This window comes from Salvelinus fontinalis, chromosome 42 (genome assembly GCF_029448725.1).
Source record: "Salvelinus fontinalis isolate EN_2023a chromosome 42, ASM2944872v1, whole genome shotgun sequence".
NCBI lineage: Eukaryota > Metazoa > Chordata > Actinopteri > Salmoniformes > Salmonidae > Salvelinus > Salvelinus fontinalis.
In genome coordinates this window covers 16,968,124-16,982,167 of record NC_074706.1, presented here as the reverse complement: position 1 = coordinate 16,982,167, position 14,044 = coordinate 16,968,124, and the positions used below count along the sequence as shown (strand labels likewise).

Here is a 14,044-nt window from a genome sequence, read left to right as displayed (position 1 = left end):
ATGATGTAGTGAATATTTGAGTCAGTGTCAATCAGAGTAAATCATGATGTAGTGAATATTTGAGTCAGGGTCAATCAGAGTAATGCATGATGTTGTGAATATTTGAGTCAGGGTCAATCTGAGAGTAATGCATGATGTGGTGAATATTTGAGTCAGGGTCAATCAGAGTAATGCATGATGTTGTGAATATTTGAGTCAGGGTCAATCTGAGAGTAATGCATGTTGTGAATATTTGAGTCAGGGTCAATCAGAGTAATACATGATGTTGTTGACTTTTCACTGTCTCTCAGTCATTGTTTCTCTGTCTCCGCTCTTCACTCACACTCTCTCTTTCTCCATTCCCGAGAGTGCTCTTCTCATCCTCTACTTCCCATCTCTCCCTCCCTCTTTCTCCCTTCCTGGCTCCCTCTTCCCCTCTCTACATCCCTTTCCATCCATCTTTCAAGTAATGAGCAGTGTTGTGAAATATTTTCCACCGGGTGGCCACTTGGCACTGCCGACAAGGAAAACAAGAAATCAATGTGGGATAACCCTAATGCTTTCAGGTGAAGACACGTTGAGGGAGCATTGAGGGAGCGTTAAAGAGGCGGTGATAAAGGTACAGGTGATCGCTTGATAAATGACATCAAAGTAAGCCATCAGTTGTGAAACGTGAAATGCATTTAGAAATACGTTGCAGATTCAAAAGGTTCACCAACTATTTATCACACGGACAACGTGGGTTTCATAGTTCAAGGATGAAGATTTGATTATGAAAAAAATATATATCTGCTCATACATTGAGGTCCACTTTAATAGGAACGTATAATACATTGACAGATATATTTATGCACACGATCTCTGATAAAAGTGCCATTGTGTAATTCCATAACACAGCATCATACTCGAAACATATATTGCAACAAAACACATATACTGCGAAATATATGTTCCACACAAAGACAGACCTTTTTGTCACAATACCACAGTTGGCAATGTGGAAGTTCCCCCCCATTTCATACAAAGCATCACATCCCTGGTCCCTGAACTAAAAATCCAGTGAGGCTTGTTTTTATCAACGTGAGCCACTCGTCTACTGGACTTCCGACGAGGGATTAGGGCGAGCCCATGGAATGGCTGTGGCTGGCCCGGCGGGGCTTTTCCATGGCGGAAACAAAAGGAAAACACAGATTGGACACCTGGATGCCAGCCACCAGGGGGCAATGTCCCACATGGGAATAACACATTTAGCTGGAACCCGTATACCTGAATCCCACTATATAGGGCCAAACTGAGCCACGCCGAGCTGAGCCATACTGGGCTGGCCTGGTTGCACATCCGCCATAGTTGCTGGAACCGTGCTGTAAAAGACAACGTGAAAACGAAACATTTGAGCCGGCGCGGCACGGTTCAAATCAAATCAAAGGGCGCATACACATATTTAGCAGATGTTATTGCGGGTGTAGCGAAATGCTTGTGCTCCAACAGTGCAGTGGATTCTAACAATTCACAACAATACACACAAATCTAAAAGTAAAAGAATGGAATTAATTAAGAAATATATAAATATTAGGACCAGCAATGTTGGCGTTCAGGTCTATAGTAGGAATCGTTGTCAAGAGGACAGAAATAGGCAACTCACTCACTGCCAGCACCTCTGCTCTGCTACGCTGTAAAAAAAAGTCCGTTGGTGCCTCTTGACAGCAATGAGAGCATGGAAAGCACTGCCAGCAGAGTGCAGGAGACAAATATAGCCTAATCTGACGGGTGCGATAACATAAAAAATCTGTCGTGTGCTGTGAGGTTGGCAGGGCTGGCTGGGTTCACAGATGCCCATGTCAAGCAGTGGGGAGTACAGCTATTGGCTAGGTTACATACTAGTTAGGCAGTGCTTTAGCTTCAGAGCTGGCAGTCTCTAATGTTAGCGGTATGCTAACAGTCAAGAGTTGTATCAGTCTGCTAGTGGATTGGATGAAAGTTAGCTTCTGAAAGATATTATTCTCAGTCCAAGTAGAATTGTATACCGCTGTGTACTGTATATTGCAACTGTACAGTTGCATCTCTAATCTATCCCTCTCGCTTTCTATCCCATACCGTTTTGAACGGAACTGGCTGTTATCTAGATGCAGGCACGTCCACAGATAGTGCTCAATCTGTGCCCGAGCACCTGCCCTTTTGCCCTCCTATGAATTACGTTTTATTTGAATTTAGATTCTCTTTTCATTTTTGGTTTTCATCTAAAATGTAACAAAGTGCTCATCAAACGAGCAAATTTCATAAGCTCTTGAATCTCAGAAACGTCCCCCCTGCCCAGCCCGAGGAAGCTCACTTGTCTGACTTGCATGTAGCGGCCACTAGCTGCGAGACTTGAATACTGGTAGGAGGCTACTTTAGAGTTGTATCTGTCATATGTGTGTCTCTCACTGTTAGGGACATAGAATGGGGCAACTTGACTGCGTCTTAGTAAGTGGCAGATGTCAGCAGCAGAACAAACTCACATCAAGAAAAAAACGAGTTGGTTTCAACAGCATAGCTAACTAGCTAGCATATTTACATCATCATTTACATATTACATATTACATATTTACATCATCACCTCTTGTCGTCTGGCATTAGCTTGCTTACAATGTGTGATGTTGGCTGTTGTTTTAGAAAATAAATAGGTCTATACATGTGGACATTTTGGCTAGAGAGACATTTGGTGTGTTATGAATTTAGAGCTCTGAAAGTTATTTTTGAGGACCAAAACGTCTGTGCACGGTCCCTGTTTAGATCCTTCTTGAAACTGTACTCAGTGTGACCCTAAAGGGGTCGCCGGTGGGGTGTGTGTGGTGTTATGGATAGGACCCTCTTGGCAGCCCACCAGTCTCCGTCTCTAGTCCAGGCGCCTCGTTTCATGTCACGCCAGACGTCACACTGTCTAAGGTCCCTGGGGCCTCTGCGATCCAGTTTGCACACACATACAAACCCTCTCAACCCACCACCGCGAGTTGAGCCCCTACACAATGCGTTTCAATCTGGACGGTGGCAGATAGCGCAGCGAGCAAAAGGAGGGCCCTTCACAAGCGGTTGGGCCTGAGAGAAGAAAAAAAAGCAATAGAAAAAGAAATCCCAGGCGAGTGTCTGCTGCTATCCGCCCAATCATCCACCAAGTGAGTCTACATACCGTCAGAAAGAAAGGAAAGGGGGGAAAACGAGACCGAGAAAAATACGAACGTACACTATTATCTATCCATCGGTCTATTTTTCGAAAAAATAAAAAAACACATTCAGGGAGGAAAGCATATATCCTCTTCAAGACACTTCAAAGGGGCATTACCCCCGAATCTGCATGATGCAGTGTGACTGGCAGTTGAAAAGACGGCAAAGGAGAGAAGCTTCTCACTCTCGATACCTTCCTGAGGGACTCGGGTCAACAAAACAAGATTGGGACTGAGACAGCAAACGGAAACATACAACAGATGAAGAGATTAAAGGATGAAGGGAAATATATAAAAAAGGAGAGAGAGATATTGAAAGGGAGAAAACGGCTGAGAGGAGAGCCCGAATCACGATGAGCAAGAGAAAAAGAGAGGGAGGAGGCAGAAAGAAAGAAAGAGCAAAAGAGAGAGAAGACAGTGAGGGAGAGAAAGAAAGAGAGAAAAGATAAAGATGTAACACATCCGATATGAAGAAAGAGGGGAACGGATAGCTCCAAGGTAACAAGAACAGAGTCAGATAAAGGAGGTGAAAACGGACAGCATCTACGTGAAAAGGAGAGTGAGGAACAAGACAGATAGAGAAAAGCACACAAGACAAATATGGAAAGTGAAAGAGAGAGAAAGATGGAAAAAGAAAACCACTAAAAGGGAACTGAGGCAGATTGTGGACACAACAGCCTGCAGCACTACTGCAGAGCAGGAGGATGGTATGGGTGGCTGGCAAGGAGGCAGGCAAGGAGGCAGAGGAAAGGAATGGAAGGGAAGGAAGGGGGCAGCCTGCCTGGGCTGGCACCGCTCCCTGCCGATGAGGTGCCCAGGATGGAATGTTTCTCTCCGCCTCTGCTTCGGATCAGCTGACCCCCACACAGAGAGAGCGAGAGAGAGAGGCGCCACTTTGGAGCAAGAGGCAGACAAACAGAGAGTCAAGACTGGTCGTTTGGTAGGTAGGTATAGGCAGGCAGACAGACAGGAAAGAGAGAGCGAGAGAGAAAGATGGACAGAAAGACAGACAAACTCCCACATAACAGAACACCACACAGAAGCACTTTACTTCACTATGGTGTCACTTAGCCAGTCAGAGACCTAGGAACAGGTCAGCAAGGTAGCTACAACAGGCATATAAGCCTAGGTCCAACCACAACCGCACAACAAACAGCGCGAGCGAGAGCCAGCCAGCAACTTCCGAGAGGGACAGAAAGGGAAAATGGTGCCAGAGAAGAAAAAAAGAGCGAGAGAGAGAGAGTTCACACCTCCCCCACACAGACCTCCAACGCAGACCCGTGCGCGGCGTCCAACATGGTACACGTGAGGCAGAAAAACGCCACCGCCCTCTGCGGGCGCCATGTCCGGGTAAGGCGGGCAATGATGCCCCCCCTGCCAAGTGCCAGGTTTTTGGGTCCAGGATGTTGGCATGGTGCAACCTGTAGCTACACGCTTCTCGAAATAGGATTAAAATAGAACACGACCAACAGAGGTCCAGTGTTTCTTGTTTAGGCTTTATTCTCCCTCAACAGAATAAAGAATAATAATGATCGGTGCATGGTGGGACTGAGAGGGAGGGAGGGAGAACCTCGCATTTGGAAGGGAACAGAAAGGGAGAGAAAGCGGAAGAGAGAAAGGGAATTGAAAGAGGGAAAGAGAGAGAGATGGAGACTGATAGAAACAAATAGAGAGAGAAATAAAGAGAGAAAACAAGAAAACAAACAAACGCATTCCTTGGAGAGAGGAAGAAGGGAGGAGAGAAAAAACGAAAGAAAATAGGCCAGCAAGTCTGGCAGAGGCAGACACCACATGACTTTGAATTGAAGGAGAAGATAAATGAAACTGTGTGTGTGTGTGTGTGTGTTCCGTTTCGACTAAACGAATGGCATAGTCCCGGCCACAGGGTAAACAGCACACCTCCGTCACAGAAAACAAAGTACCCAAAACATCCCTTTGTGTCTTTAATCCGTTGTTTGACATGTTCTGTTGTTTTTTTCCTCCCCCTCGGTTTACACGCAACGTCACAAAAATAGGTCTTCCTTGGGGGTCATCCACAAAGTCAATTACTCTGTTATCTTTTTAGACTCATCTAAAAACCTTAAAAAGCTGAAACAGAATATTGAACTTTGTAAAGCGACAAATCCAGGGGGACAATATACTGTATATTGAAGTATTTTAAAACCCCTTCTAAAAAAAGAAAGATTGAACAAAAAGGGTAACACTGAATATTTTACATAATTTAAATCAACAGATCGTCAAACTGACACATTCTTTATTCTCTCTCGCTCTCTCTCTCTCTCCCCCCACACACAGACACCCCTAAAACGGGCCAGACCACCCCCACCCCACTCCCCAACACGACCCATATTCCCGGTATGTGTGCTCATCCGCGGCCTGCGACTGATCTTCTCTGATGTCTAACTAAGAGGGTTCGGCTCCACAAAGGCCTTCACACAGCCCTCACAGTAACGAGAGGCGACTTGAAAAACGGCGTGCCGAGCCTTTGAACACTGTCAGTCACTAATTGTGTTATGTCATTTCTCCCCTTTGTAACGCCATCCCGCCGGTCAAAACATGAATGCGTTCCAACTGGAACCGTATTTCCTATAAAGTACACTCATTTTGACCAGAGCCTTATGGACAACGCCCTCGCTGTCCGAGGAAAGTACTGATCAGGGAATCAGCGATACACGATATTTCCTTGTTTTCTGACCGACATGTCTTCTGAACTTGACTAAATTGAACTAATAAGTCAATGTATCGGCTGGGATAGAAGAGAATGAAGGAGGGGTCTGCTGAAGTGAATTGTCCTCGAAGATCGTGTGTGTGTGTGTGTGCGCGCGCATGTGCATATGCAAGCATGTACAGTACCAGTCAAAAGTTTGGGAACGCCTACTCATTTAAGGGTTTTCCTTTATTTGTACTATTTTCTACATTGTAGAATACTAGTGAAGACATCAAAACTATGAAATAACACATATGGAATCATGTAGAAACCAAAAAAAGTGTTAAAACAAATCTAAATATATTTTATATGAGAGATTCTTCAAAGTAGCCACCCTTTGCCTTGATGACACCTTTGCACACTCTTGGTATTCTCTTGACCAGCTTCATGAGGAAGTCACATGGAATGCATTTCAATTAACAGGTGTGCCTTGTTAAAAGTTAATTTGTGGAATTTCTTTCCTTCTTAATGTGTTTGAGCCAATCAGGTGTGTTGTGACAAGGTAGGAGTGGAAAACAGAAGATAGACCTATTTGGTAAAAGACCAAGTCCATATTATGGCAAGAACAGCTCAAATAAGCAAAGAGAAACAACAGTCCATCATTACTTTAAGAAAAGCAGCCAACATGTGCTCAGGATATGTGGGGACTCCTTTAAGACTGTTGGAAAATAATTCCAGCTGAAGCTGGTTGAGAGAATACCAAGAGTGTGTAAAGCTGTCATCAAGGGGAAGGGTGGCTACTTTGAAGTATCTAAAATATATTTTGATTTGTTTAACACTTTTTTTGTTACTACATGATTCCATGTGTTATTTGATAGTGTTGATTTCTTTACTATTATTCTACAATGTAGTAGTAGTAGTAAAAATAAAGAAAAACCCTGGAATGAGTAAGTGTGTCCAAACTGACTGGTACTGTATGTATTTGTGTGTGCTTACATATGCAAGTGTGTGTGTGTGTGTGTGTGTGTGTGTGAGTGTGTGTGTGTGTGTGTGCGTGAGAGTCTGTGTGCGCATTTGCCTGTGTGTGTCTCTCTCTCTCTATATGACAATAGGGTGCTCTGTGATGGATCTGAAGCCTCCATTTAGTGACGCTTCTGTCGGCGGGCTGTGGAAAACACAGCCGCCCGCTTCGCCGTCCCAACCCAGCAGCCTGAGAGGGGCTCGGCGGCGCACAGGGCCACATGATAAAAGGCTCTATTTACAGGCAGAGACAACAAGTAGAGTTTTTTTCCCCCCCACAACAGATCTCTGAATGCTTTTGAGAAGAGGCACAGAACCATTGGAATATGAGTCGATAGGCCTGAGACTGTGACTATGGATAGGGACCTGGGTTGAAGGTCGACCGATTATGATTTTTCAACGGCGATACCGATTATTGGAGGACCAAAAAAGGCCGATACCGATTTATCGTAATTATAATATAATAAACACAGAAATACGAGCCTTTGGTCATTAATATGGTCAAATCCGGACACTATCATTTCGACACTTTCAGTGAAATAAGGAACCGTTCCGTATTTTATCAAACGGGTGGCAACCCTAAGTCTAAATATTGCTGTTACATTGCACAACCTTCAATGTTATGTCATAATTATGTACAATTCTGGAAAATTAGTTCGCAACGAGCCAGGCGGCCCAAACTGTAGCATATACCCTGACTCTACGTGCAATGAACGCAAAAGAAGTGACACAATTTCCCTAGTTAAAATTGCCTGCTAACATGAATTTCTTGTAACTAAATATGCAGGTTTAAAAATATATACTTCTGTGTACTGATTTTAAGAAGTGCATTGATGTTTATGGTTAGGTACATTCGTGCAAAGATTGTGTTTTTTTTCGCGAATGCGCTTTTGTTAAATCATCACCCGTTTGGCGAAGTAGGCTGTGATTTGATGATAAGGCACCGCATTGATTATATGCAACGCAGGACAAGCTAGTTTACCTAGTAATATCATCAACCATGTGTAGTTAACTAGTGATTATGTGAAGATTGACTGTTTTTTATAAGATAAGTTTAATCCTAGCTAGCAACTTACCTTGGCTTCTTGCTGCACTCGCGTAACAGGTGGTCAGCCTGCCACGCAGTTTCCTCGTGGAATGCAATGTAATCGGCCATAATCAGCGTCCAAAAATGCAGATTACCGATTGTTATGAAACCTTGAAATCGGCCCGAATTAATTGGCCATGCCGATTAATCGGTCGACCTCTAGTTGAAATAGTGTGTGTTTTATTTCAAATACTTTGATTGAGCTTGCCTGGCACAATGGAATGAATAGGATAGTCCTAAAAGAGCAAACCTGTCACTAGGCATGCACAATGAAACACTTTGAAAGTAAACAAATGCTATTTGAACGCCGATCTAGACTATGGATCGGAAACGGAGAGGCCAATAAGTTAACAATTTCACTATTAACATATCACATAATAGCAATATCATTATGCATCTGCCATGAGCTGGAGGTGACTAGTTGTGGATTTTCATAAAACCCTCTAACCTCAAGAGATTGTTCATCTCGGGATTAAAGAATGTGGAGTGGACCTGCACTTTTCTTTAGCCCCAGTCTTTTCAGGAGACCTCAATGCACTTTCATGTCTCCCGAGAGAGAGAGACAGAGAGAGAAAGAGAGGGAGAGAACGAAAGGAGTGCAGAAAGAAAAGGAGAAGAAAAGACATGCAGGTTCATTGAGGGTGAAGGAGGGGTGTAGCTGCAGACACGGGCTGTGGAATGCACACTTTTTAAAAAGCGCCTGGCTAGACAGGCACTGTTCTTCCGCCCTCCTCTCTTTCTTCCTCCCTCGCTCCTAGGCCCATCAGAAATGACACAATGGAAGAATCCTGGAGCTGGTCTGCCAAGAAAGCGGTTCTGAACACTCCTTGCCTGTATCCCAAATGGCACCTTGTTCCCAATAAAGTGCATGATAGAGTGAATAGGGTTCCATTTGGGATGCAGACCTCTTCTGCCGCCGGTCGATGTGGACAGAGAGAAGAAGGAATGTCCGCCAAGCACATGTTATGACGTTAGGGGTCAAGTTTGGAAAAGCGAGCGCCTGGAGTATGTGCGGTGTTGACCCACGCGCGAGTCTAATCAAAAACAGGCAATGGATGGGCGCACGGATTTTCTGACCTCACTCTAGATCCACCTCCTTGATTAACTCCTCGTCTCTCTGTCTGGCTGGCTGTCAGACAAAGGGAGTCACAGCTTAATTTCAATTTGGCAAGAGTGCCCGAAATCACAACTAAAAGCATTGAAACGGATGGACACAGAATGAAGACTCTCATGCAGAGCATGTTTATGTTTCCTCCTACCTCATAGGATCCATGACAAACTCTACCGCCATCAACAAACATTAACGTTCCAATTACCTGGGTGCTGACAAATCGCGTCCCGTCCGTTGCCTCCACTGTCAGGTTATAATTGGATTTTTGCTCAGCATCGAGGGGCCTCGCCACGATCAGGGTCCCACTGGCCTTGCCCACGTCAAAGCGGCTGTCGTAGTTCCCACCTGGTGGAAACGACGGAAGCAAGGGTTAGGCGGGCGCACAATTAAAATGGACAGGAAATGAGTGGGGCTATCATCACCTGTTTAAATTATGACGCAGTACTGGAGCTAGGTAAGCTAAGAGTGACATATGGGTCTGTTTGGCTGTGGCGTTAGGCAAGAGGAATTTATACATAAATTGTATGTAATCCATGTATAATAATAATAATTTATGTAAATTATCCATACGGTTGCTTATATTAGTATAATAAGCAACATTATCCTTATTGTTGATACATACAGAAGCACATGTGTACTGCACTATGCATCAACAATGTAAAAAGATTTCCCTGTACTTATGTTAACTTTCCAGGCTAATTATGGAACCATATGTGCAAGTGGTATGATGTGCATACATCAATCGCATACAGTTAGTTGCATGTGTCAATAGATTCCACAAGACACCATGAATGAAATACACATACGGTACATAGACAAAATGGAGCCATATGTTCATGTTTATGTGCAGTATATGTGTTTATGTAAATCTGTTGTCACACGGTCACAAGAATGACAGAAACAATGCACAAGCTCAACCACGTGACAGCACAACTGGGTTCAAACACTATTTGAAATCTTTCAAACACTTTGAGCCTGCATGACGTGTAGGATGGGCGGGGTTTGCACTTCCGGGACTATCCTATTGGTCTATTAAGCCAGGCAAGCTCAGTCAAGCACACCTCAAGTAGTTTAAATGATTTCAAATAGTTTTTGAACCCAGATCTGCATGACAGACATCACAGTCAACAATCTCCAATGGTATTAGAGAGATCACTTAATACAGCCAATGACAGCAGAGAGATCCCATTACAGCAGATCTACCTTCCGCTGTACAGTTGAGGTCGCAAGCCATCTGAGCGATGTAAAACACTTCCCCCGTGTCTCCTTCTGGACAAACCAAATCCAGTAAAAGAGAGACATTCCCAAAGGAGAAAAGAAGAGCAGCAGAGAAGCAGAAAACATAGAAAAAGAGAGGGAAAGCGTCAGTCATACGTTGGTTAGAAGAAGAGAGAAGGGAGAAGTATTTTTCAGGAAATATCAGGAAGTTTATGCAGTAGAGATGTTAACATTCACCATGCAAAGAAGTCACTATTAGAGACTCAATTATTACAGTGAGCAAGGAGAAAAAAAGGTTCTACATTGGTTTTGTTTTTGGGTTTGTACGCTTCACACTCATATTTGCTTGCTTGGGTTAGTGTTAAGAAGAATGCTACAAGAATCTATGCCGGGGATGTCTTCCCTTGACTATACAGCTAGATCCATCTCCTTCTAGAATGCATTCAACTAACACACATACACACGCATGCGCGTATGCACAGACCCACACACAACCTAAAACAAAACCCTGCATCCACTCGTCAAGGTTTCACCTGTGATCTCGAACCAGACTGGCGTGTCCGACGTCTCCGTGGTTATGACCCCCACCATGTGCGCCACGGGGTCGCTCTCCATCACTGAGAAGAAGAAGGGGGGCTCCTCAAAGGCCAGGGGGGGCGCGCTGGCCGCCACCTCCGGCTTGGGGATCCACTCGATGTGCAGCCGGCAGGTGGACGACTTCTGGGGGCGCCCGTTGTCCACGGCTTTGATCTGATAGAGAGAGGGAATTAATTGATTTGAATTGATTTGGGTAAGTAAATTATACAACAAAACACATTGGACTCCCAGGGGATAGCACTTAAAAGCATGAATTAAAATACTTTAATTAAAACACAGGGAGAGAGAGGGGGAAAGAGGAAACAGACACAGGGAGAGAGAGGGGGAAAGAGGAAACAGACAGAGAGAGAGAGAGAGAGCAAGAGAGAGAGAGAGAGAAATAGAGTGAGAGACAGAGACAGATAGGCCAAGGGGTCAAAGAACGGTCAGCCAGCCCACATGGAAAAAACAACAACCGAGCAGAACACCTGTTACCATGGCGTCCCCCGTTAAACAGATGTACGGGGAGATTACTGTGTTAAGTGTCTAATTCCGTCAAGTGAGATAAATCTATCACAGGCAACATTGGCCCAAAAGTTCTATGACATAAAAGTACTGTGACTATCCTAAACCTCAAAATACTATTAACAAATGCAATATGGCATGTACATTGGAAATGTAAAAGTAAATCAATGTGAATAAAGCAAAGCCCCCAGTCCGATATGTCCAGTAATTCTCTAAAACCCTGGCTCTAGTTTAAGATGTCATATAACTCAGTATGTACATTGACATTCCTCTAAAAGCTAAATAAAATCTAAGCCTAAATGACTTCTCCCTAACTATACTGAACCAAAATATAAACGCAACTTGTCAAGTGTTCTCCTTTGCCAAGATAATCCATCCACCTGACAGGTGTGGCATATCAAGAAACTGATTCAAAGGCATGATCATTACACAGGTGCACCTTGTGCTGGGGACAATAACAGGCCACTTTGAATGTCCAGTTTTGTCACACAACATAATGCCACAGATGTCTACATTTGAGGGAGCGTGCAATTGGCATGCTGACTGCAGAAATGTCCACCAGAGCTGCTACCAGATAATTTAATGTTCACTTCTCTACCATAAGCTGCCTCCAAAGTTGTTTTAGAGAATTTAGCAGTACGTCCAAATCCGCCTCACAACCACAGACCACGCCAGCCCAGGACCTCCACATCTGGCTTCTTCACCTGCGGGATCATCTGAGACCAGCAACACGGACAGCTGATGAAACTGTCTGTAATAATGCCCTTTTGTGGGGAAAAACTCATTCTGATTGGCTGGGCCTGGCTCCCAAGTGGGTGGGCCTATGCCTTCCAAGACCCACCCATGGCTGCGCCCCTGCCCAGTCATGTGAAATCCATAGATTAGGTCCTAATGAATGTATTTCAATTGACTGATTTCCTTATATGAACTAAATAAATGTTGCATGTTGCGTTTATATTTTGGTTCAGTATAAGATGCGGAGGAATTTCCTAGCGAATTTCCTAGCGAGTATAAAAACGATGAATCAAAATGCGCTAGGCTACTTACGGTGAGGATGTCATACTCCCCGGCGGAGGAGAACTTCTTGGACGACACCAGACCCGTCTTTGGCTCGATGAAGAACTTCCCGTGCTCATCTCCCTCCTCAATGGAGTACGAGATCTCCGAGTTGGCACCCCCATCGCGGTCCGAGGCGATCACCCGGTACACGGGATCCCGCTTCAGAGCCCGGTCCTTTTCCGTTTTTTCCCGTTCCGGAAGCTTGATCTTGTAGATCTTCTCCAGGAACTGCGGCCGATTGTCGTTCTCGTCCAGGACTTTGACGATGACACGGACCGTGGTGGATTTTGCGGGAACCCCGTGGTCGGTGACGGTGATCTATTAGGGAAAAGTTGGGAGAAACATGGAATTAAAATGGGAGTATGGAAATTATGATGCCTGTGACTTTATTCCGAGCAACAACAAAAAAAGAGCAGGAAATATGGAATTACAATGGGAATTCCATGAGAGAAATTTTGGGGAAAACATGGAATTACAATTGGAATCCTATGTTTGAGACTGTGAGGGAAAAGAGAGAAACGTTGAATGAAACGCTTCAAAGGATCTATGTGAATAAAGTGTCATCACATTTTGAACGGACAATGTGTTCCATATTCCCATGCAACCTTGGAAAGAGTGTTGTCACGTAAACATTTCCAATTAAAGCCACGTTTAAAACCAGTTTAGCGAAACAATGCATATACTGCAGAGGGGAGGGCGGGACCAGGCAATAATGGTGCACATATGTGTAAGCAGTAAACTCTGCATCTCGTGCATATGTAATGACCGGAGCTCCGACGTTTGAGGACGTTCCTTATTCGAAGTCCTGGAATTAACCAAAGAGAGCGGAGGTAAAAAGCAAACTCGCTTTCTTCTCTCCCCTTTCCCTCGCTTTCTCCCCCTTTCTCTTTCTCCCCCATTTTCTTTCTCCCCCCTATCTCTTCCTCCCTCTCTCCATTTCATTGCTGTGCTCACAAATGTTTCTCAGTTAGTCAATTGGCTGCCAAAATTGAAGCAATTCCTTCCGAGATTAGCGAGCTGTCAAGTCATTTTATTCAAAGACCCACGCTGTGCTTCCGAGAACCAATATGCGAAGGGAACAGGCTGTTATTCACTCGCTCGCTTATTGAAGTTGAATTGTTCCCTTTCCTTCTTTCTTTCTTTCCCTTTCAGTCATTCTTTTTTATGGTGAATGGATTCAATGAATGTGAGAGGCAAGTTATAGTTTGCCGTTTTTTTACGAGACGAGCGCAACAAGACGGTCCAAAGACCACACTCGCTTTGCTGCTTTGCTTTTCTGCCACAGAAGAATGAGACTCGTCGTTATTTTGGTGATGTAGCAGGTCCCGTCTCTTTGGTGAGCAATGTGCCCCTGAGCAAGGCAGTTAACCCACTGTTCCCCGGGCGCCCAAGACGTGGATATCGATTAAGGCAGCCCCCCAGCACCTCTCTGATTCAGAGGGGTTGAGTTAAATGCGGAAGACACATTTCAGTTGAATACATTCAGTTAGACAACTGACTAGGTATCCCCTTTCCCAATGTCTCCTTAGTGCTCCAAAAATAACATATTCCGTTAAATGGGTTTACCTGATGAATGTATCACCATCCAACCAGACACAAGGAGAAAAACATAATTTTTATCT

The 14,044-nt window shown here is 44.4% G+C and overlaps 1 protein-coding gene across 11 annotated transcripts in view; it reads right to left on the bottom strand.

The window, feature by feature from the left end:
- The window catches only part of LOC129840915 (protocadherin Fat 1-like), a 105,804-nt gene that overhangs the window by 42,143 nt on the left and 49,617 nt on the right, over positions 1-14,044 (bottom strand). For 8 of the 11 annotated variants that reach the window (XR_008757258.1, XM_055908938.1, XM_055908944.1 and 5 more), the window contains exons 5-8: positions 12,411-12,740; positions 10,796-11,012; positions 10,248-10,313; positions 9,250-9,389 (exon numbers count right to left, since the gene is read on the bottom strand). Coding sequence is in view for 10 of the 11 variants with exons in the window: in XM_055908938.1 (XP_055764913.1) it covers positions 9,250-9,389; positions 10,248-10,313; positions 10,796-11,012; positions 12,411-12,740 (753 nt within the window). In the remaining variant the exon portion in view is untranslated. The other 3 variants (XM_055908940.1, XM_055908943.1, XM_055908947.1) reach the window with 2 other exon arrangements.